Raw genomic sequence first — 27,663 nt, 5'->3', positions numbered from 1 at the left:
GTGGACCGGCCCACGGCTGAAAAAGGTTGCTGACCCCTGTGTTAGGCAATAGAAACATTAATGTTTTCACTTTTCTTATTGCCACAGAATCAGAGTCTCAGCAAACACTTTCCCTTACCACAATTTTGGGGCACTGCTACTATGATGTGACCATATTTTACAGATGGTTCATAGAGTCACAAAATGATTTCTGTCTATCCAGGGACATTCTGTTTCTAGAACATTTTAAAGGATAGGCAAGAATACAGTATTTTCAGTCTTTTATTTTTCAAATAGGCATTTGGAAAATACTGAATATTTTATTTTTTTTAGTTCAAAAGTGAAAATTTTAAAACGCATTAGTCCTGACATTGTTATACACAAAGGGAACTTATGTTTATAGAGGAAGAATGTGATTAAAAGATTTCATGCAACACATTCTTTTTTATCCCCCCCTCCGCCCAGTCTCAAATATTTTTCATACTAAATAGAAAGATGGAGAAACAGGAGAAGAAAACCAATATCTACTCTAGACCTGCAGACCCCATTTGTTGGTCTTTCCCCCCTCCTGCAGGTTTACATCAACAATCAAAAGGACTCAGAACCCTTACAACCTGATCCTGATCTGGACCAGTGTGCCGGAGAATGCATGTTGAAACCGACAAGGCCTTTAAATATGTGCACGTTTTATATTCCCACTCAAGTCATGCTAATGAACCAAAGCCACTCAGAGCGACACTTTATAGAGAGTCAAATGATACCCAATAGCCACATCTTCAAGCTCTGCAACCCACTGCCAACAGCTTGGTTTGCAGCCCAGCCCATTGCAGTAGTTCATCTATGGACTATAGCATCTGCTTTGGGCATGCATGTAAAACCCAATCCTGCAACAGAACTTATGCTGCCTGGATCCCCTTATGGCTCCACAGATGCATGTGCAGTACTATATAATGCCACACAGATCCTGCTAGAGGTCCATGCAGAGTGATAAAACTATTTGAATCCAGCTGTAAACAAATATCTAGATTCACAGGCCAGTATCCCTCTTAGTCCATGTAGTGAAGGGCAATTCACACTTTACACAGCTGCAACCTGTTGGAAGGGCAGACACCCTTCTTAAGATGCACAGTGAACACATGCTGCAGCCCCTCCAGCATTGATAAGAGTCCCATGTCCAGCTGTCATTTACAGGCTCTTGTATTTCCTTCAAACACCACTGTGTTCATACATGGTGGACATACAGCAAATAAGTCTGCCACTCAAAGGCAGAATTTTAATTTCACTTCTTTTCCCTGCTTCTTCCTGATCTGACCTGCCTTGATCTATATGACTATGACTAAAGCTGCTGTTAAAACCAGGAATGGGGACCGGGGGGGGCAGGTAAATGACTCCCCAAAAATCCCAAGTCCCCAGCCTCAAACTAAGGCCACGACAATGACCATTTACACAAGCACCATACATACACAACAGCAAAGAGGCTCAAAAAAGCAGTCTATAAAATTGTACCAATAAGCAAATACCATGTATTCCTCTGACAATCCAATACAGAAAATTGTAGAAACTTCACAAATAATCACCAAAATTCAACCATCAAGGGCAGCACATACCCCAGACAGAAATCCATTGGGATAGTGGATTGAATCCTGATACTTTCAAAGGAGAAGCACATGAAAGCCTTGCAGCTAGGGGGATGTGTAAATATTATTGTTCTTTGCAGAAGAAGGTAGATAAAGGTGTTGGGAACTGGGGTGATTAAAAGGGTTGGGGGTGGGCTCATGTTTCTACATGCCAAACACACCTTTGTGACATATTTGTGATTTATCAATGATGCTGTCAAAAATGTATTATGGGAAACGGGGAGAGGTTTTAAAAGTTCACACAACCCCATGCTCGGGGTTCCAACTCTTTGTGTGTTTGAACCTTGTTGCATCAAATAAAGATCAGGTCTTTGGACCGCTGTTTTCCTTCTTTAACTTGGCTGGAGACTCCTTTTGCTGACCGGAGAGACCCGCAGGGAGTGGCACCCCAATGAGCTGGGCAGTGAAGTAAATCTGCACCCCAGGATTTTTCCTTATCACTGCCTACTACTAACTAACCCAGAAACCCATCAGCAAACTTCTCCTGATGATCTGGATCCTGCACATACGTGGCCCAAAGAAATACAGCCAACCACTAGCTCAGTGAGTTTATTCCTTTCACAAGTATATTATCTGCAGCTTATTCACCCTCCTGGAGCCCCAGCTGTGGCAGGCATAGGAGGAGGGTGGCAGAGAGCAGGCAAAGGTGCAGCCCTTCTCTGGCCACCTCTGCCACACAGCACAAGGCGCTCATGTGAGAGGCCAGGCTGAGGGCGTGCACTGGCAGGTCCTGGGCGAGCAGGTGACTCAGTGCTCCTGCCGCTGAATGTGTGCCTTGCCCAAGAAAAACATGCCAGGAGGGAGGATCCAGGAAAGGACCAGCATGGGCCAGGATCAGTTTAGGCTCTGGCCAGCAGGAGCTCCACCTGGGGGAGGGAGGCGCATGGCAGTCTATTCACCTGTCATGGGGAGGAGGAGGAGCTGCCCCAGCCCTGAAGGCCCAGTCCCAGAGGGTCTTGCCTCCCTGTGCCTCTGGAAGGCAGGGGCTCAGCCACACAGCCTCAATGAGGCAGCCTGTCATGGAGGCACCCGGTTGCACCCTCTCAGAATTTGGCACCTGAGCCAGTCGCCCTGGACCCCACTCCCCTGCTATGCCACTGTCATTAGAGCTGAATTGTCCAATATATTTTACAACCTGACAAAATATATGCTTCCGATTGCTTCCTGATAGTGCATTTTGTAACTCATCCAAACACAAAATTTAGGCGAAATCCAGCAAAATGTCAAAATCTGACCTAATCTCACATTTTTAAAATTAAGTTTAATTTTGTCAGAGAATATCTAGTACATGAAATACTTTGAACACTCAGATGTACTATTTGAAACCCATTATTTATGACGATTATATAATTTTCAACAATAAATGGCATTTAAACAAAGGAAGAGTCTCCTAACTCAACAAAGCACTTTGCATTGTGCATTAGCTTGTTCAGTCCTATAGATTTTTAGTCTGCCCAATCCTAGAAGCTTCGGACAGGTTAAATATATTTAAGAACGTCTAAAATAGAGCACAATTAATACAAAGAAAAACAAAAAAGAGGCCCTGCTATCATTAACCTGTATGATCCAGTATCAACCCAAATAATGCAGTTTTTTCATCACCGTAACAAAACGCCTATGCTAAAACAGGATTTGCACTGAAATTCAGGTACAGTATAAGTCAGCACCACTTCAGTCACCCAGAGATATCCCAATTACCTGTAAAGGGGGGGTGGGGCAGGATGGGAAAGAACGGGAAAGAATACTGCTCCTGTCGTAACCCAATATAAACAAATACTGTCAAAATGTTAATAATTATGGAAAGTGTGTGGAAGAGAGGGCCTGAATATAGCAGGCACTTGGAAGGGAGGTTGCACATTTGTCTTATTTGCTTACAGGCACATTTCACTCACCACAGAGTCACTCTTGCCCCTACCCTGTGCTAGGATGCCTTACGAAGATGCACCCAGTGCTATTTTATCTCCCTTTACTTGTCTCTGTAGGAATGGCACAGTAGCCATTCACTTATGCAAGAGAAAGTAAAGGAGGCTAAATCTTCATCCTGACAGGGTGAATCCACTATCTGGTACAGGTTTTGCCTCGCCCCACCCTACATGTCCCAAATTATGGCATTTTTTACTTTATCCTATAGAACTCAGTGGGAGCCACTGAGAACACAGCCTGCCCACATAACCCCATTCTGCGCACTGACGGCACCTTGGAAATTGCCTTTTTATATGACATATTTAGAATGCCTCTCCATTCTTCCCACTGATTTAAAAGTCAGTTACCCACCTCAAAATGAGCACAGCATTTGAATGTTGATAGGGGAAAGCCCAGCTTGCATTTCAAATATCCAGCTTTAGAGACTGCAGCAGTAGATTCCAAAGTAAGGTGTTTTGAATGCAGAATTCATGTCAGTGTGCAGCAGCAGCTGTTTATCCCAGAGAACTGCATCATCCTGGAGTGATTGTAAATCTATCCTCAATCCTCAAGTGTCTTTACATTCCCTTCCCCTTTATTTTCTTCACAAAAGCCTTCGCTAACCTTGCACCCTTCAAATGTTTTGTACTACAACTCCCCCTGCTGGATGGGGCCAAAGGGACTTGTAATCCAAAACATCTGGAGGACACCAGGCTTGTGAACGCTGCTCTACAGCTATGCAAATATTCTGGCCAAAGTCAATATTCCCTAACTATCTGGTAGGACATCTAGAATGTTTCTTACAGAACAGGCCATTCTGGGGTCCTTTGCTCTTCGCTTCTCAAACGGTAGCCCTCTTTCTGAATGCAGAAGCATTAATAAAGTCAAGGGGAGAACAAACATTTTCTACGATTATCAGAGAATTAATTCCTATTTTAAAAGAGCCAGTTTCAGTACTTGCCAGGGACTAACGGGTAGAAGCTCCAACTGTTACAAAAGAAAGAAAATTGAGAGATACCCGTTTCCAGGGGAGAGTCATTCTGCTCAGCAGCTGCCCTCTTTCAGAGAGAGGCAAAGGAAATCCAAAGGGAGGATTAATAGAAGAGCCATCTGCCATTGAGCTGGCACGACACAGCATTAGAGGAAGGCTGGCACCTGCCAGCAGGTCCAATGGGCATTGCTGCAAGGGCACTGCAGCCAAAGTGGGGTCTAGAATGAGAACAGACCTACCAAAGGGCTTGAAAGAATGCCTGAGCTCAAGGTAGGTATCTAAACAAAGTACTGTTGAAAATTAGACTTGCGACTGTAAGGAAGCAGGGACTTATAAATTGTTCAGGGATCTCATTTGAGTATTCTGGATCATAGTGTGTTCTTGGTTATGCATCTTGTAATACTTAACACTTGTATAGCACTTACAAGACTTCAAAGTGCTTTACATGCATTCTCTAGGTGTAGCTAGCTGGGGGAAAAAATGCTCCCATGTTTTCCTCTCTCTGTGGAATTTGTTGGCATTAACATTTTTTGAATGCGTGATGAGGATTTGGTATTTTGTCATTTTTGTAGCTCCATGTTTTCCACTAACCCTACTGCTGGAGGGAACTATGAGACTTTCTTTTATTTTTTTCCATGAGTGACATTCAAATACTACTTCATAAATGTAAAGTTAGCTGGGGGCTTACAGTAAGCTAAAGAAACCAACAACAATCTAATTACAAAGGAAAACATCGAACCATTAAAGAGGGGGGAATTACCTATATGTAAAAAAACTCCATACCCCCAAAATAAAAAACAAATTTAAAAAAACAGAGGGTTGCATCAAACTAAGTTCTACTCAAAGTAGACCCATTAAAATTAATGAAGCTAGGCTAGGCATATTCATTTACTTTAATGGGTCTCTTCGGAGTTGGACTAGCAGAGTTGGGTTGGAATACAACCCAGAGGCTCAGATTACCTGAATTATTTAAAAGTCCTGGGCAAACAAGAAAAGTCTAGTTCTGAAAAGTCTACAAAGATGGCACCAGATTGGCCTCCTTGGGTTCACGGATGAGACACAGTACTGTATGTGAAAATAGTTTCAGTGGCTCCAGAACAAGGGTTCTCTCGGCCTCTACGAAACCAGAATGTCTGCAAGAAAACCTCCAAACCTAGAGACTTTCAGATCTAAAACTCCACATAAAAAATTATGCAGAGCTAAAGGAATTAAATTTATTCAAGCAAATGAGAAGGAGAAGGAGCAGAAAGTAAAAAAGTAGTAAAATTAGTAGCATTAAATGGATGTTACTACACAGCCAAAGCGGGTTAATGGTCAGACTGTTGGGACAAGGACTGGAGTTCTGATTCAAATCCCTACTCAGTCAAGCTCACTGGGTTACCTTGAGTGAGACACTTTCCCACTCAGCCTGTGAAGACAGAAGGAGAGAACAGAAGTACACTAAACTCATTGGAGGAAAGGTGAGATTTTAAAAAGTGTCAAAGAAATGGTTCCTAGTCCATTGAAACAACTACCTTTTAAGCTCTCACCCAGACCTGGTTAAAATGGCTCAAGGTTCCTGTGCCAGTTATTAGCCTTATTTAGAGATTCTTACTCACACAATGGGGGGAAGAACATTGCTCCCTGGCCCTGATCCTAGTGTTAGAAACTGATATATAAGCTAATCGCCAAATGGCATCTTAAGCCTAGGTTGCTGTAGCCACAACAAAATGTCTAGGCACCTTTTTTTTTTAACAGTGGGATTTATTATTATGATTCATTTCATTTCCATACTGCATAATTTCATTTCTGTACTGCTTTATATTTTAAAGGAAAAAAACCTCAAAGTGGTTTAGAGCAATTAAAACATAAAATAAAACAAATTCAAGCTTCAGGGAAAATATTTCAGATCCTTCTCCGAATGACATTTTGCTTTCCCCATATTTATTTACCTGCTAAATTTATATAGCTGCCCCACAGAGAAGTACTCTAGGAAGCTAGTGTGGTGTAGTGGTTAGTGTGTCGGACTAAGTTCATGGGAGATCAGGGTTCAAATCCCCACTCAGTCATGAAGCTCACTGGGCTCAAAGGGTTGTGGTAGGGATTAATTGAGGAGGGGAGGTGAACTCCCTGGAGAAAAAGGTGGGATATACAGTGGTACCTCAGGTTAAGTACTTAATTCATTCTGGAGGTCCATTCTTAACCTGAGACTGTTCTTAACCTGAAGCACCACTTTAGCTAATGGGGCCTCCTGCTGCCGCCACGCCGCCGGAGCATGATTTCTGTTCTCATCCTGAAGCAAAGTTCTTAACCTGAAGCACTATTTCTGGGTTAGCGGAGTCTGTAACCAGAAGCGTATGTAACCTGAGGTACCACTGTACATGTAAAAAAGCAGCTCTTTTGCTTACCTGCTTAAGAAAGCTGGAGAGGCCAGCCAGATGGAGATGTCAGTTGCCAACCTAGCATTCAGAGATCTCCACATGGTTGCAGCTGGACCTGCAACAGTAGCAAAACACACCTGGCACCAGGCTAATTTCTAACACTGCCCTGATCCCATCATTGTGTCCCCTGAAAGCGCTGACCCTGACAAATTGGAGGGGGAAGGTCTGAATAGGGTGATGTAAAGTCCTTGCACAACCTAAAAGCCCCAATAGTGTTGGGCCCAACATGCGGAGGGGCCAAGGAACAGGGACATAATCAAGTGCAGTCGCCCTTTACTTTCATGCTTTGATAAGATTTGCATACCTCTTAATCAACAAAGTCTGTATAATTAATAATAATAATCATAGCCTGTATCTGTACTGGATTTAGAATTGTTTTTCATATGAAGTTGTCTTCTACTGTTAGGATATGTGGAACTGCTTTTAATTATTTTCATATATGGAATTGTTTTCGCTATCAAGATTTTAAATAAATGTCATTTTATTTATTGTTTGTGTGCTGCCAAAGTTTCCTGTAACAATTGGAGGGGGTGTGGTATGTGCATTTATGCATGTGCATGCATATATATATATATATATATATATGCAGGTTTTGGTGTCCTCGGGTGTCTTCCCGTGTAAAAGTTGGGGTGTCTAGGCGACGTTTCGACGAGGTCTCACTCGTCATCTTCAGGCTGGTGCTTTCGGCTTCTTGTTACTGGAACAGAGCGGGATCTCAGTGTTTGAGTTCCTATAAATACTGTTGAGGGGGTGTGGTGTATAGCCTCCAATGTTCTGGGCAGAGAGGAAGTTCCCAGGCTAGTGTGCCTTTTCTTCTTTTGTTCCTTAATTACTTGAGGGATATCTTGAGTGATTTCTTGAGTGATATCCTGAGTACCACTTAGGTGGGTCATTAGGTGTGGATTAGTTGCTAAAGTCTTTGTGTCTTGACCTCTTGAACTTTGTGAAGAGTTTTTCTGAGAAGATGGCTGTACTGCACTTAGTTGTGCTCTGGCTTGGCTTCGTGTATAGGGGCGAGCTGTGGTTTTGTGGCCTGTGTCAGCCAGATCTGTGTAGGGATTGCAGGGGGGTGCAGCATCCGGAGGTGCCACCATGGTTTGGCTACTGGATGGTGTCTGTAATTTATCTGTGGAGAGGGTCTGGGTTTGGGTCTGGTGTGGTTGATTGGTGATGGCGTTCTGTGTGCCTCTGGATCTGGTGTCAGTTTTTGTGGGGAGGGCTAATTTCCAGATGTCTGGCAAGCGGGATGTGTCGTCACGCTTGTTCATGTTGTGAGGGTGTTTCTCTATCTCGATGGCTTCCATGATTATTCTCTTGTGGTGATGTTCCATGTTAAAGAGCAATTTGGAATCTGCAAAATTAATTTCGTGTCCTGTTTCTTTCATGTGTTGGAAAAGAGAGGAAGTTTTTTCTTCTTTTTTGACGGCATTCTTGTGTTCTGCGATACGTGCATTTATTCGTCTGTTTGTTTGTCCAATGTACGTGGCTGGGCAGACACACTATCTACCGGAAAAAAACACACACCAACCGCTACTTACATGCACAATCACACCACCACCCTGCACAAATAAACTCCGTAGCCAAGACTCTCATCTCCAGAACCAAACGCCTGGCTGACAAAGACCACTTGACAACTGAGTTACAGAATCTCTCAAATGTGTTAATTGCCAATGGATACCAGCAAAACAGGGTTACGAAGCTAATCCAAAAAGAAACACCCCCCAAAAACCAAGACACAGAAGAAAACAATGGCATGGCCCTCCTTCCTTATATCAAGGGCACTACAGATAAAATTAGCAAAATCCTCCATAAACACAATATCAAAACAGCCTTTTGCACCAACCAAAAAATAGCCAATATCCTCAGAAACCCCAAGGATAAAATCCAGTTGGAAAACCAAGGGGTCTATGAAATACCCTGCAAAGTCTGCCCAGCCACGTACATTGGACAAACAAACAGACGAATAAATGCACGTATCGCAGAACACAAGAATGCCGTCAAAAAAGAAGAAAAAACTTCCTCTCTTTTCCAACACATGAAAGAAACAGGACACGAAATTAATTTTGCAGATTCCAAATTGCTCTTTAACATGGAACATCACCACAAGAGAATAATCATGGAAGCCATCGAGATAGAGAAACACCCTCACAACATGAACAAGCGTGACGACACATCCCGCTTGCCAGACATCTGGAAATTAGCCCTCCCCACAAAAACTGACACCAGATCCAGAGGCACACAGAACGCCATCACCAATCAACCACACCAGACCCAAACCCAGACCCTCTCCACAGATAAATTACAGACACCATCCAGTAGCCAAACCATGGTGGCACCTCCGGATGCTGCACCCCCCTGCAATCCCTACACAGATCTGGCTGACACAGGCCACAAAACCACAGCTCGCCCCTATACACGAAGCCAAGCCAGAGCACAACTAAGTGCAGTACAGCCATCTTCTCAGAAAAACTCTTCACAAAGTTCAAGAGGTCAAGACACAAAGACTTTAGCAACTAATCCACACCTAATGACCCACCTAAGTGGTACTCAGGATATCACTCAAGAAATCACTCAAGATATCCCTCAAGTAACTAAGGAACAAAAGAAGAAAAGGCACACTAGCCTGGGAACTTCCTCTCTGCCCAGAACATTGGAGGCTATACACCACACCCCCTCAACAGTATTTATAGGAACTCAAACACTGAGATCCCGCTCTGTTCCAGTAACAAGAAGCCGAAAGCACCAGCCTGAAGATGACGAGTGAGACCTCGTCGAAACGTCGCCTAGACACCCCAACTTTTACACGGGAAGACACCCGAGGACACCAAAACCTGCATTCCTGTACCCGTGAAAATCTACGAAAGCATATATATATATATATACACACACACACACACACACACACACATTCCAGCAAGCTGTTTAATTGAATTCTGGTTTTCTAGTTTTAGTTCATTTTTAGTCTTGTTGTATTGGGTCTCCTGTACACTGCTTAGAGATGGCTGTGATAAAGCACTATCCCAACAGATAGATAGATGATAGATGATAGATAGATAGATGATAGATAGATAGATAGATAGATGATAGATAGATAGATAGATAGATAGATAGATAGATAGATAGATAGATAGATAGTAGGGGCTGTGTGTGAATTTGAAGATGGTATCATGCATTTATGGCCCTTTCCCCTCCCAAAAAAAAATTGTTGTAAGTTGCTTGGGGACCTCTGAGTAATTAATAAACAGCTAACAAGTCAAATAAATAAATAAATACCTCTAAGCGATTCTACACTGTGGTAATTGTGTGACAAACTGCCATCGTGAATGGGGCTTTTCTCAGTGCAGACTGGCGCTTAGGCCTCAGTGGTTTCTTCCGGCCTTCTTGGTCTGGCCTGTAGAGCAGCGTTCCCCAACCTTGGGCCGCCAGCTGTTTTTGGACTACAACTCCCATCATCCCTACCTAGCAAGACCAGTGGTCAGGGATGATGGGAATTGTAGTTCAAAAACAGCTGGAGGCCCAAGGTTGGGAAACACTGCTGTAGAGTACCTTCTCGCCTCAGGCTTGCTGAAGGGATTCCCAAGCTGCTCCCTCCACGTTTAGCTGCCACAGGAAATTTCTGCTGCTGGGTGGGTAACGGAATAGGCCTCTGGTGGTTCCTATCCTCTCCCTTCAGATCTCCTTGCCCGGTTCCTGCTCTGTACATCCCCCAATCCAAGTTTCCCCTCACACTTTCCATTTCTTCTCAGAGAGCTACTTATCCAGGGGGAAAGGGGTCGCTTCAGTTCTCTCATTCAGAGTTACATGATTAATTTGATATTTCGAGTGAACCAAATAGCTGACTCTCGAGCGGCATTTCACAGCACTTGACAGCCAACTTTCTCCTTTACCCAGTGACACACGCATCCAAAGAGCAAAAAAAAAATAAAAAATTCCAAGGCAAAAATTCAAATTTGACATTCACTTCTTTTATTTTGAGGCCAAAATTCAACTTCAACATCCACACTAGGTGGTGGACTTCAAGGTTGCAGTCAATCAAAAGTCGGATAAGGCCTCATATGGGAAGAAGATAGGGCTCCTTTAGTTGTTATATTAATTGAACAGAAGGTACAGCTTGGAGCAGCACAGGTACAGCTATATTGACCATGTAGTAATAGTTCATTAACAGTATCCAAACTGCACCATACTAATATAATGGCTAAATCCAGCCCACAGACGGTCCGGGAATCAGCGTGTTTTTACATGAGTAGAATGTGTTCTTTTATTTAAAATGCATCTCTGAGTTATTTGTGGGGCCTGCCTGGTGTTTTTGCATGAGCAGGATGTGTGCTTTTATTTAAAATGTATCTCTGGGTTATTTGTGGAGCATAGAAATTCGTTCTTTTTTTCCCAAAATATAGTCCGGCCCCCCCACAAGGTCTGAGGGACAATGGACCGGCCCCCTGCTGAAAAAGTTTGCTGACCCTGTTAGAAAGCTGTACCTCTTTATACACTGCGCTCAGCATAAGAGGTCCTGCTCTGCGCTCCACCAATATATGAGATTCGGCACATGTCCACTAGAAGCAGTCTTCTTGCTAGTGGCACACACCATCTTCTGCAAGCTCAGGAATGAGGCTCTAACACTAAATACCTTCAAGATTTGGGGACCTTGATTCGGCAAATGTAGACATGGGTCTTCAATTCGTTGATTTGCTGTATGGTGTTTTTATCATCCTGCTTGAAACAGCTTCCAAAATGAATGAGCAGAGGACTTTTTTTTTAAAAAAAAAAAAGGAAAGCGTCTGTCACTGAAGGGTCCTGCCCAAGAGGACACAAAGAGACAGGTAACTCGCCATTTATGCGCATTCAAGGCACGTGTGACTTAGAATTGCCACCTGTAATACAGGATTGTCCCGTATTTCAATGCAAAATGCTGTATCCTGTATTGATACAGTTTTGTCCTGTATTTCAGTTTTTTCTCTGTCTCTGCCAAGCTAGGGATCCTTTCCAAATGCATATGCTTGAAAGGGTCTATGAAAGGTCATGTATTTAAACTCTGGGAAGCCAAACGGAGACATATTTACACATGCATGTGCATGTGTGCGCACGTATGTGTGACATATTCCAGAGGGTCTGTCCTGTTAGGCTGCAATGGATTGTAATGGATCGCTTTGAAGTAACTTCAGCACCAGATTTGGGGGGGATCACACACACCCCCATTTGCCCTGCCTGCATTTTGCCAGGACAAAGGTGGGAACCCTGGTGTGACTGCACGCACACATCAGCACAAACCTGGAAGTGGCCCTAATAGAGCTCAAAAATAGCAAAAATGGCATGGAAACAGTGTCTAGCAATCCCACAAGCCTTTGCTGTAGAGTGTTAAGAATTTGAGAAAGGAGGTTTGTAGAGATTGGTTGTGGTGGAGTTTTGTGGATTTGGGGTTTTTTTAAGGGTTTCCAGAGATTTAGACAGTGTTTTCAGGTTTTTTCAATGGTGTTCCAAATATACGCACTATCACTTAAACACATAGTGCCTCAGAAAGTATCCCCGTGTAAATGAGGAGTTGCCTGTATTCTGTTGCCCAAAGGCTCACCCAAATCTGGAGTCAGTCTTACCATCTAAGAGAAGCGAGAGGCTCTGTTAAGCCCAGAAACTAAAATTACCTAACTGCATCACTGACTCCCACATAAGCAGAAATAGGACTGCAGCCTATAGAACATGAAGAGCAATCCTCTGCATGTCTACACAGGAGTAAATCCTGCTGAGTTCAGTGAAGCTTACTTTGATGTTCCTTCAGAAGCTCATTTGCAATTTACACTGCAGAGTCCAAGTACAGAACTAACCAGTGAAAAATCTGTAACGTGCCCATCCACAAGATTACATTCTTTTATTAGAATTAATAACCCCCCTTTCTCTCACTTACAAAGGCACCTAAACACACACACACAAATCATTTTATGGATTAGATTCAACAATGTACTAAATGAATGGGGGAAAGAAATGCTGCTCAGTGGTCCACCCTTGGGAATCTGCTGCCCCAAGGCTGGATCTAGATCTCTGTACCAGCAAGCAAAAACATTTTTTTCAAACCATAAGAGCAATTCTCCCTACGCAAGAAGATACACCTCCTTCCTTCCACTCCGAAGTATTTCAAATAGGTAGTGAACCAGTAACGCTATTTTGCATCCCTTATTAAACATGAGACCACTGATTGAAATCTATTACAAATAAATAAATAACAATAACAACTATTTCAACTGCCACAATTGCATTCACATTGCCTAAATCCAAGACAAAAGGTGTTTTTTAATTTGAGTTTAAGTGGCCGTGGAAAATGTACTCCCTCTTCCCTTCTACATAAATTCCACCTCTATTATGGGTGGCTTTGCTGTCACTGACCTCTAAGGTGGTGGTGGTTGTAATTTGTAATTTGTAATTTAATTTAACTTATACATACCCCGCCCATCTGGCTGGGTTTCCCCAGCCACTCTGGGGTAGGTTAGGAACATTTTAAGTTTTTTATTATTATTATGGTTGGATGCAACAGTGAACACAGTCAGAGGTGGAGTAATTCATGTATGAAAGGAGATGGAAGCCAGAAAACCTGTTTATAGAACAGAAAATGTGTTATACCTGGTCAGACTATTGGTCCACCCAACTCAGTACTGTCTACTCTAAATGGCAACAGCTCTCCGGTCGCTTATCCAAAGGGTCTTTCTTATCACCTGCTGCTACCTGGGATCCTTTCAACTGGAAATGCCAGAGACTGAATCAGCAGGTAAAAATAAAGCAAATATTCAGCCTTATGGAGTTCAATGGAACTTGCTTCCTAAGGAGTGTGCTTAATACCGCAAACTTTGTCTCAATGAGATTTCAAAAACTGTGAATGTATTGCATTCTTCAAAGAAGGCTTTAATGGTTAATTACTTTCACTGTTAAAAATGGGGATGAAAGGTGTGATTCCTTTAGCGTCAGCTTCCATCTGTTCACGTATTAAGATAGAAACTAGCATCTTTTCCCATTTTTCTCCTGTCTCTTTATTTTTGCCCTGCTTCCTCTTAGCAGGCTATTCCAGTCTCTTTCTGGACTTCTTAATCATTCCTATTCCTCCCTTAACTAATCGCTGCTTTTTACATCTTCCATGAGGTATTATGGCCAGAACTGAATGAGCTAATTCCAATAAATATATAGTACCAGTTTCATGAGGCCATCATAACGTTTTTAAGCAAAATTATTCATTTCAGTGCATTCATGCCTGGCATTTGGACCACTGGCTTGAATGGTGCTTGTATCTTGCACAGACATCCATTACCATTCCTAGAAGAACTTTCAATGCATACAAAACCTAACAGAAAAGGGGGTGGGGGGAAAGATGGCCACCCCCCAGTGCTATCACTGATTTCTGAACAATCAATAAATCTTTCGCTGCAGCAGTAGAGATGCATCGTCACTTTTGAATCCCCTGAAGCCCATACATTTGGTATGGAACCATGTACTGAATTTTTTATTTTATTTTCTAAAAACCTGCTTTACCATTTTCATAACAGCTAACTAGTGTATACAAACTAGTAGCTAAGACTGCAATTCTAACCACATCTACTCAGAAGGAAGTCCCATTGAATTCAATGGAGCTTCCCTCCCAGGGAAGTGGTATTAGAATTACAGCCTAGAACAGGGGAAGACTTTCATATCCCAGAAACTGAGCTGTTTCAGGAATTAGCCTGTGTCACTGCGAGCTGGCTGAAATTATTTTCACTGCAGATAATAAAGAGTGCCGGGAACTGATTGTGAAAAATACAACAATCTTATCAAGATTATTGGGACTACAGAGCAACATGAAGTCATTTATAAAGATTTTGAACAACAGCAGGCCCAGGATGGAACTCTGTGGCAAGCCCCTTTTCACTTTTTCCCATGATGAGGAACCACTGGTGAGCACTCTTTGGTTTCGGTTAGTCAATGAGCTATAAATCCACCTAACAGTAACATTGCCTACCCACATTGTACCAGCTTCTCTCCAAGAATATACAGTGGTACCTCGGATTAAGCATTTAATTCGTTCCGGAGGTCCGTACTAAACCTGAAACTGTTCTTAACCTGAAGCACCACTTTAACTAATGGGGCCTCCCGCTGCCGCCGCACGATTTCTGTTCTCATCCTGAAGCAAAGTTCTTAACCTGAAGCACTATTTCTGGGTTAGCGGAGTCTGTAACCTGAAGCGTATGTAACCTGAAGCATATGTAACCCAAGGTACCACTGCAATGGGCGACTCTGTCAAAAGCCTTACTGAAATTAAAATACATTATATCCACAGCATTCCTCTGATCTTCCAAGCTTATAACTCTTTCTCTCTCTATATATATATACATAAAAGAATAGTCTGACATGACTTGTTTCTGAGAAATACATGCAGGCTTTTAGTAATCGCAGTAACCTTTTCTAAGAGCTCACAAACAAACTGTTTAATGATGTGTTCAAGGACCTTTCCTGGTAATAAGCTGACCAGTTGGTAGCTGCCTATGTCCTCTTGTTTCCCCTTTTTGAAGAAGGGGACATTTTCCCACTTCTGGTCCACCTTACTTGTTCTCCAAGAGTTCTCAAAGATTATAGACATAGGCTCTGTACCTGCTGCCAAAAGCAGCTTGCCGGGTAGAGCAGAGTCACTAGGGTAGCTTGCTGGAAGGTGGGTCAGTGTTGCTCACTGGGAGGGAAAGGGGATGGGGCACGGCAGCCAGCAAGGTGCAAAAGCACCAGCGGAGCCAATCCAGTACTCCTGCCAGTGCATTTGCGCCATGCCACCTTCCGCACCCACTACCTCTCCCAGTAAGCAACAGCAACCCACCTGCTGGGAAGCTAGCAGAGTAGCCCTGCTCACCCAGCAAGCAGCTTCTACCTGCTACCCTGCTTGCCAATTTGCTTCCAGGATAAATTCAAAGTGTCAGTTTTGACTTCTAAAGCCATAAATGCTATAGAGCCAGAATATGTCAAGAACCACTAAGTCTGCAGAAAAATATATATAATTTATTTATTGGTGGGTTTATTACCTGCTTTTTGAGGACGTCCTCCACAAAGTGGCTTAAAGCATACAAACCCAGATCCATAAAAGCACGTTTAAAAATATAACCAGTAATAATAAAAAAATTAAAGCCTAAAGAGGCCACAGTTAACTTAACTACACCCACACCCCAATACATGATTACTATTTATGATTCCATATTAAAACCTATGGAGAACAGAAATAGAAATTTGGACCTGCCTGTTTTGATTTCCCGCACTAGCAGAATAGTGTGTCCCCCTACCCAGTTTCCAAAAATTGGAACCAGCTCCCTATGGTGGTCTGTCTGGCCCCATTGCTGCTATTTTATCACAGCAAAGTGTTGTAGACAAATATAATCTGGTTTTACGCTGCTTCTCCCTTTTACCCTATTTAGTTTTACTGGGTCAAAACAATTGGGTTTGGTTTGGATTTTTATGCATTATTCAGTACAGGGATTTTTTGGGGGGGAGACTTGACTATTTTATGGAAACATAGAATATAAATTCTGATAATAAACAGAAATTCAAACAAGAAGTTAGACATTTCAACAAATGCCCCTAGCAATAACAACAACAAAAGCACCAAAACAGCAGTCAAACAACCATATAACAACAGACAGAATAAAAACATCATCCGCTTAAACACCCAAGAGAATTTAAAACATCTTGACTTGTCACCTGGAACTTAGCGAAGTAGATGACATAAAAGTGTCCTTGAGGAAGGAATAGCACAGCTAAAGTATCCCTACACATAAGATTTCTGAATATCTCCTTGCTCTCATCATCTTTAAAACCTGTACCCAAAGACTCTTTGAATCCTGGGCATATGCAAAGTCCACACCACACATTTAAAGATCATGACTTCCTCCATATAATCCTGGGAACTGTCATTTGTTAAGGGTACAGGGAACTATAGTTTTGTGAGAGGAAAACTACAATTCTCAGGATTCTTTGCAGAAAGTAAAAAGGTAAAGGGACCCCTGACCATTAGGTCCAGTCGTGGCCGACTCTGGGGTTGCAGCGCTCATCTCACTTTATTGGCCGAGGGAACCGACATGCAGCTTCCAGGTCATGTGGCCAGCATAACTAAGCCGCTTCTGGTGAACCAGAGCAGCACACAGAAACGCCGTTTACCTTCCCGCCGGAGTGGTACCTATTTATCTACTTGCACTTTGAGGTGCTTTCGAACTGCTAGGTTGGCAGGAGCAGGGACCAAGCAACGGGAGCTCACCCCGTCGTGGGGATTCGAACCGCCGACCTTCTGATCGGCAAGTCCTAGGCTCTGTGGTTTAACCCACAGCGCCACCCGCGTTAAATATGTATTGTGGAGATCCAAACTGTTCATTGATCAGCTTCTGTATACTGCTTCTGCAAAAACGCCTTAGTCTCCTGTGCTGTGCTGCTCCACTCCCTGCAGAAACGCCACATTCCTGCAGCTCTCACAACCCCCTGCTCCTCCATATTCCCTGTAACAATATAAATAATGCACCAATGTGCATAGCATCTAACAGAATTACACAGGTGGAAGATTATTATTTATCATGATGATACTCTGCCTTTTATCCAAGGAGCTCCCTGCTTTATTCCCACAAAATACCATGTAAGGCAAGTCTTAAAACAGACTGACTGCCGCCATGTCAGAGTCAGGATTAGAACTCGGGTCTCCCCTCTCCTAGCCCAGTGCTTTCTCCATTATACCACACTACCTCTCAATTCAAGCCACTAGACTCGAGGATAAGCCAAAGGCCATGTGGAAAAGGGATCTGAATGAAGGCAGGGGGAGAGGTGGCACAAATCATATCAGGGAGGCATGTCCCAGGCTGGACCCCACCTTGTAACATCAAAACATACAAAATGGCCAGGTTTTCTGAATGCCCCGTTTTGTAACCTGCCCCTGCTACTGCTTTAAATGCAATATACTGTGAATTTAATATTCTTCGAGTCCTCATGAAAACTTCGCTAAAGCAGACCTCCGTAATCTGCATTCTTTCTGATTTAGCATATATTAGGAACCTATATCACTTGTTATTCCAGACATTGCTCTTAAGGCAGCCAAATTTAATGCATCCCATCATTGTGTTTATATATGGAGGAGTGAGATGTACTGTAACATATCTGAAAATATGCCACGAGGTAGCTTGCATAACATGGGATATATAGAGATGAACAGACCTGCCATCCGTATTCAAGTTGGTTTTTTTTTTTTCCAAACAGACGTGAGAAAAGGATGTCTAGGGTACTCTAGATAATCTCCCCACCCCACCCTCCCTGCTCAGGATAAAGTAGTAACCAACTGATATTTTGTTCTCGAGTCCCCAAACATAAGAACAGTCTCCTGGACCAGGCCAAAGGTCCAGCATCCTCTTCTGATAGCGAGCAGGACCCAAATGCAGAGGTGCTCTTCCTGGTGTGATCCTGAGGACTACAGCTGGTAAACAGAGGCATACTCTACAGCTGGTAAACAGAGGCTGATCCAACAGTGGATCAGCCATCAGGTTCTTCTATCTCCATCATGTTCTACATCCCAACCTTCCCATGCTGAGTGGGGAAGCTCAGGGCTGATGCACGCATCTCCTCCTGCTTTTAAACACTGTGTGTTGAAGTGAATGCCTGGACATAATTTCTATACGTATTATATTGGAAGCAAAGCCAATATTTTTCAATGCGCCTTGTAACAGTGCTGGAAGTTGTGGGCCATGGTTTGGGAGAAAAGCTGAAGGCTCCGGCCCACCAGCAGCAGCTCAGCGGTGCCAGGGAGAAACTCTGAATGTGCAGGTTTGCTGTGATACGTCTTTGATTTTACCAACCAAAAAAAATAATAATCCAATTTTATTACGCAAAACCAAGAATATTTATGGTGATCCGTTGTTGCAGGGGCCATAGGCTGGTGCCTGCTCTGCCCATTGGGCAATCTGGCTCTGCTTGGGAATGCTTCTATGGAGATGAATCCCAGAATTCTCCCCATCTCATACGTCCTTCCTTCCTTCAGACAGAAGCAGACAAAGTGTGTGGAACTGGACCAGGGGAAGAAGTGGCTCTCCCACTGCTGGGGTGGGGACTGCCATTACCTCATGCCAGCAATGGGGCAGCCAGCTGGAGGAGGAAGGCCTCGGTCCAGTATACCTGAAGGAGCGTCTCCACCCCCATCGTTCTGCCAGGACACTGAGGTCTAGCGCTGAGGGCCTTCTGGCGGTTCCCTCACTGTGAGAAGCCAAGTTACAGGGAACCAGGTAGAGGGCCTTCTCGGTGGTGGCACCCGCCCTGTGGAACGCCCTCCCACCAGATGTCATAGAGAAGAACAACTACCAGACTTTTAGAAGACATCTGAAGGCAGCCCTGTTTAGGGAAGCTTTTAATGTTTAAAGGACTATTGTATTTTAATATTTTGTTGGAAGCTGCCCAGAGTGGCTGGGGAAACCCAGCCAAATAGGCGGGGTATAAATAATAAATTATTATTATTATAGATCACAGCCTTTAAGCAAACATAGAGCTGAAAAGGGTTCAGAGAAAGGCGACCCAAATGATGAAGGGGCAGAGCAATTTCCCTACGTGGAAATGTTACAGCATTTGCAACTTTTCTCTAAAATAAGTAAGAGGTGATAGAAGTTTACAAAACTATACGAGGCATGCCGAATGTGGATAGAGAAAAGTTTCCCCCCTCTCTAACAACTACTAAAACTTGTGGACGTCCAATGAAGCTGAATGTTGGAAGATTCAAGACAGAGAAAAGAAAGTAGTCATAAACTATGGAACTCACTGCCACAGGAGGCAGAGATGGGCACCAACTTGGATGGCTTTAGAAGACGACTGGACATATGCATAGAGGCCAATGCTATCAACAGCTACTAGCCAAAATGGCTATATTCTATCTCTGCTGTCGGAAGAAGCATGCTGGAAAGCAGAGGTGGGCAGAGCACTGTTGTGCTGATGTCCCGCTTGCAGGATTCCCATGGGCATCTGGTCGGCCACTGTGAGAAGACGATGCTGGCTTCATTCAGCAGGCTCTTACGTTATTAGGAAAGCAGATCACACTTAGAAGTCATAGGCAACAAGTATGTGGACCACACCAAGGTTCCTCCCTAATGGTTGGCCAAACTTCTGTGGTGGCACCAAAGAGATACCAGTTGCACTCCAATTTCTGTGAGGGCAGAGAAAGCTGTCAGTTCGGGTGGAATCAAAACTTCACACAGTTGAGCAGAGGGGGCAGGCTGAGGAAAGACGTTGAAAAGGCAAGCTGCCCGAAAAGAGAGGCAAGCTGCCCGAAAGAAGGAGCAGAGAACGGAACAGACTGAGAAAAGAGGCATCGGAAAGAAGGGGAGGAGGAGGAGCAGGGAGCTTAAGGCAAAGGCCAGGGAGCTGAATCAAGAATGGGCTTAACCAGAGAGGAGACTCTGAAGAAATTACACAGCATGCATGCTTAGGAAGAGCTGTATACTCTGAAGAAAGGTGTGTCACAGAAGCTGGTTAAAAGGAAGCTAAAGGAAGGCGAGTTTGGAGACCATACATGAACTACTATAAAGGTAATGGTAAAGGGACCCCTGATCATTAGGTCCAGTCGCGGACGACTCTGGGGTTGTGGCACTCATCTCGCTTTACTGGCCGAGGGAGCCGGCATTTGTCCACAGACAGCTTCCAGGTCATGTGGCCAGCATGACTAGCTGCTTCTGGCAAACCAGAGCAGCAGACGGAAATCACGTTTACCTTCCCACCAGAGCAGTACCTATTTATCTACCTGCACTTGACGTGCTTTCAAACTGCTAGGTTTGCAGGAGCAGGGACCAAGCAATGGGAGCTCACCCCATCGTGGGGATTCGAACTGCTGACCTTCTGATCGGCAAGCCCTAGGCTCTGTGGTTTAGACCACAGCACCACCCATACATGTAACTGAAATACTGTAATCTCTCCCATTCACTCCTGCCTCCACTAAGATATCAATTGCTACTAGGCATGATGGCTGTACTAAGTTCAATACAGTGGTACCTTGCAAGACGAATGCCTCGGAACACGAAAAACTCGCAAGACGAAAGAGCTTTTCATTTTTTGAGTTGCTTCGCAAGACGAATTTCCCTATGGGCTTGCATCGCAAGACAAAAACGTATCGCAAGTTTGTTTCCTTTTTCTTAAAACCGCTTGAAGAGGTGCAGTTGTGACTGACCGTGCTTCGCAAGACGAAAAACCTCGCAAGACGAAAAGACTCGGGGAACGAATTAATTTCGTCTTGCGAGGTACCACTGTACAAGGCAATATGCCTCTGAAAACCAGTGACTTCAAAGGGAACTTGAGCAGGAGGGTGCTACAGCATTCAGATCCTGGTTGGAGGCTTTCCAAAGGTTGGCTACTGTAGGAACAGAATCCTGGACTGGATGGGCCTTTGGAATCCAGCACAGCTCTCCTTATGTCTATTCCCTTTCTTTGTTTTCCCTGCTTTAGAATTTAAACAGCAGGCTCCTTGGGGCAGGGAGCTGTCCTCTCATTACTCAGTGGAGGCTACTGCATTTGAGTGTCCCACCAACCTCAGTCCGCTCTAGGTCAGCCTTACAACCTCTCCAGCTAATCTCAGTGTTGCCCCCTGGAGAACTCAAAAGTTGGGGGAAGGATGGGGACAGAAGTAGTTGGCTGCTGTGCCTGTCATTGGCTCTGGGTCAAGAAAAAAGGCTTTCTCTATGGTGGCATCCAAGCTATAGAAATCGCCTCCTAGACAGATTAACTTTGGCCTGTCATTGCTCGTATTTTGTCACCAAATAAAGACTTTTCTGTTGAGGCAAGCGTTTGATGTGCTTTCTCATTCGCGTCTCCCTGCTGTATTGATCGGCACTGCTGCCGTCTTATTGTATTGGATTTGTATGATATTTTGTCCGATTCATTTTTTAAAACTTTGTAAGCCACCTGCAGCGGGAAATTGGTGTGAAAACCCCAAGAATAAATAAATACCGCAGCACTGTGACCTGGTGACCCTAAGGGGAGGGATTAGGCAGGGGTGGCGCAATCCATTTTGCCGCCTGAGGCTAAACAGGAAGAGCCGTCCCGCCCTGTTGCTGCTCCTCCTGCCACCACATCTGCTGCTGCCAACACCACCTGTTCTGCCGCCACCATGCGCCCTGCCAGGCGGTGCCAATTTCAGGCAAGATTGTGCCAATTTAGGGCAAGATCTCGCCCCATATGAATCTGATCTTGCCTGAAATCAGCACTGATGCTGATGGTTCACCTGCAGGACTGCTGCCTGGGGGGCTTCTAACACCCAAGTCAGAGGCCTTGCCCTCCTTCATCAATGGCTGGGCTGGCTCTGGGGTTAGGACAAAAAAGTAATGACAACTGGCAAGGGGAAAGAGCTGCACCTAATTGCACATTTTGATCTGAACCAGAAGCAACCCAAGTGGTAACCTCCAGATGTTGCCAGACTACAACTCCCATAATCTCTGGCCTTTGGCTGTTGTAGTCCTCCAGCAACATCTGGAAGACACCAACTAGACCAGGCTTCCTCAAACTGGGCCCTCCAGATGTTTTTTGGCCTACAACTCCCATGATCCCTGGCTAGCAGGACCAGTGGTCAGGGATGATGGGAATTGTAGTCTCAAAACATCTGGAGGGCCCAGTTTGAGGAAACCTGATCTAGGTCGTATCTGACAGGAGCCAGTTCTTTGTCGCCATGCTTCTGGTGTGGCCAACTTGTGGGATGCTTTTTCATTTTCTTACTCCTCTGTTCTCTACCTCCCTTTTGCCTGCACACATCCAGCGAACTACAACACAAAACACATGCCGGAAATAGTTAAGATGGGGTCGCAGAAGCCTGGAGGAGAAGACCAAAGAGCCAAGTTATTTATGAAATAGCTCTGGGACTGCAGGAGTCTCTATTCTTCAGTGGTTAGTAGAGAGGAAATTAATCTAGCTCCCAAAGGCAAAGAGCAGTGAATATTATCCTAGGTGAAAAGGTTCTGAATGTGAAATGGCAAACTCCTGAATGACATATGCCAGCAAGGTTGTTCCTCTGAGGGAGAAATTCCAAGCACTGAAGACCACAGGATATAGTTGATACTGTCATCCCATATCACGGCTTGTGAGATTAATGCAAATCACAGGCCTTTCCCTCCACCCGTCACATTAAAGTTCTTCCAGATTTGGAAACGGGTTTTTTTCTTTTTCTGATGAAAGCGCAGAGTTCTGGAGAAATCCACCTGGGATTCTACACTCAGTAACAGATATAGCTAACAGCACTACTATTGCGGACAAAAACAACAACAACCCACAGTCTAAGAATCAAAGATAATTATGGCAAAATAATCAAGAAGAGTAAGAGACTGATACAGGAGACGGGGAAGACCAAAACCACAAAATCAGCAGTGCTCTTAGCAAGGAGGAAGTGGGTAATAGGCTTCTTATGAAGTGGGCTCCAGTCCATCAGAGCTTATGCCGTAATATATCTAATAGCCTAAAATGCTAGATAACTCTTTATGGGTTTCCTGTAACAGACTAAGATGTCTCTCTGGAGCTGGCAGCAGAGTACAAGTGTTGAATGGGAGAGTATTTCAGAAAATGGACAGATACAGGCTTATTCTCTCGATCCGGAACAGAATCCAATTCTTGAATTAAGAGGATGCGGCCTAATTACCCTTAAGTCTTAAAACTTCTGCTGATGCTACTGAAATTGTGTAGCCACCCACCTAAGTCCGTTCAATTTCCCTAAGAGAATCCTGCCCTCTATAAAGGTGTCGCCTTTGGTCCCCACTTCACTCATAGCTGTGGGAGCCCAGAATAAGATTTATTAATGCAGACATCAACTGGGAGGAAGAAGGAAGGAAGGAGCTGCATCACAAAGATGCTAAAAGAAAGGCAGATTTGGGCTGTGTCCAGAATCACAATATCCCCCCTCAGTTTCTAGGAAGAACAGCAACCTGCTGGCAGCCAGGTGTACCAGGAAGGCAGGCCTAGGGAATATGGCCTTCCACATTTGAGAGCCTCTCAATTCACCGTTGCAAAATGAGATGCATTAAGTACAGAGTGAGGAATCAGCCTTACAGTAACTTCAGAGGATCGGCCTATCTTCTTCAGCGTTGTCTACACTGACTGTCAGAGGCTCTCCAGGATTTCAGACAAGTCCTCCATGGAGATGCCAGGGATAAAATATGGGCCCTTCTGAATGCAAGCCCATGCTAACCTATGACACTTCCTCAAATACACGTGTGCTCTGAGTCATGGGAGTTTGCAGGGGCCTGCAACTCAGACCCACTGATTCCAAAGATTATGGGGGGCTGACAACTGTTACTCAATGGGCATAGCACACTTAACAGCCCTCTCACCTTAATTATTGACTCAGGTGTCCCAGGTCTGAGCCCAGGCATGAAAAGCAGGTCTAGTAGCACCTTAAGAACAGAACATTTAGTAAATGCAGGTGCTTCCTTTTCTGTTTCCCCCCAGTACTTTTGATCTAGGATTGCAGGGGGGAAATAACCTGACCTGCTCCTGTATCCTCTAACAGCAGTTTAATCTGCTGGTACCATTTAAAAAAAAACAAAAAAACTTCACCCTCTAATTCCTGAAGACCAAATTACTCTTTAGGCACAGTCACAGAGGTCAGTTCAAAAGATGGCAATCCTAAATTAGTATTGGCAAGCTCAAGAGCTGCTCAACATATTACTGAGCTACATGCCTATGTTCACCAATTGGTGCCCATTCAACAAGATGCTTTAGTGACTAAGGAGGGGGGATGGTCAGAATGCCAGGACCAGGTGAGTAATCCCATGAAGCTGATTGGCTGGTGATTCAAGAGAGGCAGGTGCGGGAGAACTTAAGATTCAGTTCACATTTAAAGCCAAAATTATCAAAGTCACGTTTTCTGAAATAATATGAGAACTGAAACATAGCCATCCCTCGAAATCTGCACTTATCCAACTTTTGCAATGCTCCATCCAACAAATGTATACAAAAATGCACATAGATTAGGTAAAAGTGTGCATAAGAATGAATATATTAGTGAAAATAGCATACAAAAAAATGCATATTAGAAAGAGTTGTTAGTCAACAAGATGGATATCAGAATTTTTAAAAATGCATTTATTAGGATAAATTTACACTAAAAATTCTGGAGAATATTCAAGAGGATTTTTAAAAAGAAAATTCATGAATTGCTGCAGCAGACATGTGATGAACCAAAGGCTGGAGAAATGAGAAGCTGTGAGAACCGAAATTGACAGCCCCTACCACCCCTAAGGACAGGCAAAAGGAAGTACTTCTTTACATAGTGGATAATATTGCAGGTAGCCACTGGTTTTAAATTGGGATTAGGCAAATACACTGAGCTTGCTAGTTCAGCTGACTATATGCTACCTCCAAGTTCAGATGCAACATGGCTCTGAATACCAGTTGATTAGGAAGAACAGCAGCAAAAAAGCAATTGCCCTCACATCCAGCTTGTGGATCCCTAAAGAGACATCTGACAGGCCACTGTAGACAACAGGAAGCCTTTGGTTTCGTCCAGAAGCGCTATTTTGAAGGTCTCTATCTTCTTCCCAGTTCCCACTTTTATCATGTCTGGGAGCTGTTCATGGCCGGACACTCTCTGCAAGGCTCACTCCTTGCAACGTCTTATTATAGGGCATGGAGCCTGTTCAGGAGCAGCAGGCAAAGAGGAAACCCAAGCTTGGAAACTGTGCAGAATGCCAAGCGCACACACAAAGCTCAGCCGGCCTGGCCAGCAGCCAAGCTGCTGGAGAAAGCTTGCCAACACCTAGCAAAGGATGCCTGGAATACGGACTTGTCTCACACCCCAGCAATCGGCTGGCTTTTCCCGCTGCAGAGATGCCACCATCCCTGGAGCCGGGTGGCCGAGCCCTGGCTGTTTCAACGCCAAGCTTCCCGTTATCCCATTCCGCCAGGACTACCCCTTCCCAAGAGACATCTAGGCAGGCTGGAGAGTGCCCCCGAGCATGTGCAGAGTCCCCCCACTAGTGAGCGATCCCACGCAAGGAGAGTAGAGCGGGCTGATTTACGCCGGCGGCACCTCTCCTTTAAAAGGAGGAAGGGAAGACTGCACCAATGGGCGAGTGGGCTCCCCACCCCTCCCCACTCTTACGCAATACACCCGCTCCAAGGCCCTGACCGGATCTGAGCAAGAGGCGACTACTACTCCCCCCACCCCCCCACCCCGATCCACGCATTATTTCTTCTCCGCTCCTCCAATCGCCATTTCCTCCCCCTCGCCTTTCAGGTGTCCCCCCCCCCCAGCAAAGAGCAACCCCGCTTCTTCTTCTCCACCCTCCCCTCGGTTTTTCCTCGCCAGGCAGCCGCGCTGCCAGCCACCCCCGCTCCCCAGCGTGGAGCCAGGCAACCAGCTCGCCAGCCAGCCAGCTCCCACTCCCCCCCCCACGCCGCGTCCCCACTCCGCAGCCCACGCACTCGCAAGCGCGCGGGCGGAGAGAGCGCACCTCCCGGCGAGGGGGAGCCCCCCGCGTGTTTCCCCCTCCCCACCCCGCACAGCCAACTGCCCGAGCCGCTGCCAAAGAACATCCGATCGCCGTAGCGATCCCTTCCCTTTCTCCCCCGGGGGCTACCCGCCCCGCCGCCACGTGCTTTTGCTGCGCGCCCGCGGGAGCCCGGCGAGCAAGCGGTTCTCCCGGCTGGAGAGCCCAGCGGCAGCACCGCCGCCACTGCAGTGAAGGCGCAACCCTCCGCAGCCACCCCTCTCCTTCCTCGGCGCCGCCGGGAAATCAATCTTCGACGGAGGGAAGCGGCAGGGCGGCGTCGGGACCGAGAGAAAGGCGCTTACCCCCCCCCCAAAAAAAAGGATCGCGGGTTGGAGAGGGATCGCCCGCTCCCACGCATCAGATTGTTGCCCGGTGGGGCTCCGCAGCGTGCGTCATGGCTGCGCAGCGCGCCCCTCACTCTCTCTCCAGGACCCCCCCTCTCCCGGCAGATCCCCCACCCCCCACGAGCCACGCTGGGGAAGGGGCTGCCGCCGCCCCGCTGCTCGCCTCCCGCGCCACCAGGCCCGCCTCTCCCTAGCCAGCCCCCGGCCGGGCCTCCCAGACTGCAAGCCGTGGGGCAGGCAGCCGGTTAGCCGTCCAGGCCCCGACGCAAACCCCGAAGCGGCGAGAGGGGAGTGGGGGGGGATCCGTCTTTGCTTTAGGGTGGGGGGTGGGGGGGATCGCCCCTGCGCGTCTCCTCTCCCGCCCATCCCGTGCCCGTGCGAGGCGCGGCGCCGGCTCCTTACTTGCCAATTTCCTCGTACAGCTGATACTCGTCGGTGAAGCGGGTGCAGGTCACGGTCGTGGCCATCGCGGCTGCAGCTTCGCTCCGCAATGAGCCGCCCGGGCTCCGCTCCGGCTTCGGCTCCGGCTGGCAGCGGGGGGAGGAGGGGCGGGGGCGCGAGCTTGGCTGGCAGGCGGGGAGGAGGAGGAGGAGGAAGGAAGGAGGGGGGGCGACGCCGCTTCAGATCGGGGGTGAGCGAGAGAGAGAGAGACGCCCAGCCCGCTGCGTGCGGCAGAAGGCGGCTCCTGCAACGCGAGCGAGCGGGCGAACAGCGAAGCCGGCACTGGGCAGAGCCCGGGAGAGCTGCCAGGGGAGGGCCGCCGGCAAGCGGCAGCCTCGGGGGAGGGCGATCCACCCTACCGCGCACCAGCCGCCCCCGGGCGGAGGAGGGGGGGCGTCGCTGCAGCCCCTTTCCCCGGCGCCGCCCAAGCGGAGCGCGCTGCTCAGCCTCGACGGGGCGGCGCAGGTGGGGGGGGGGGGA

General features: G+C 45.9%; 1 protein-coding gene and 1 long non-coding RNA gene across 14 annotated transcripts in view; one reads left to right on the top strand and one right to left on the bottom strand.

The window, feature by feature from the left end:
* The window catches only part of CAMK2B (calcium/calmodulin dependent protein kinase II beta), a 209,361-nt gene extending 181,994 nt beyond the window's left edge, over positions 1-27,367 (bottom strand). For all 13 annotated transcript variants that reach the window (XM_081890914.1, XM_081890924.1, XM_081890923.1 and 10 more), the window contains exon 1: positions 27,145-27,367. In XM_081890914.1, the coding sequence (XP_081747040.1) occupies positions 27,145-27,209 (65 nt within the window). In that variant the 5' untranslated portion in view covers positions 27,210-27,367. The remainder of the gene's footprint in view (positions 1-27,144) is intronic.
* Positions 11,259-18,379, top strand: LOC309358296. The gene is made up of 3 exons (XR_014163424.1): positions 11,259-11,749; positions 14,667-14,836; positions 18,156-18,379. It is a non-coding gene; the product is annotated as an uncharacterized lncRNA (long non-coding RNA).
* Positions 27,368-27,663: the final 296 nt, after the last annotated feature.

This window comes from Podarcis melisellensis (assembly GCF_964234715.1).
Source record: "Podarcis melisellensis genome assembly, chromosome: 15".
Lineage (NCBI taxonomy): Eukaryota > Metazoa > Chordata > Lepidosauria > Squamata > Lacertidae > Podarcis > Podarcis melisellensis.
This window is presented reverse-complemented; position numbering and strand designations above follow the sequence as displayed.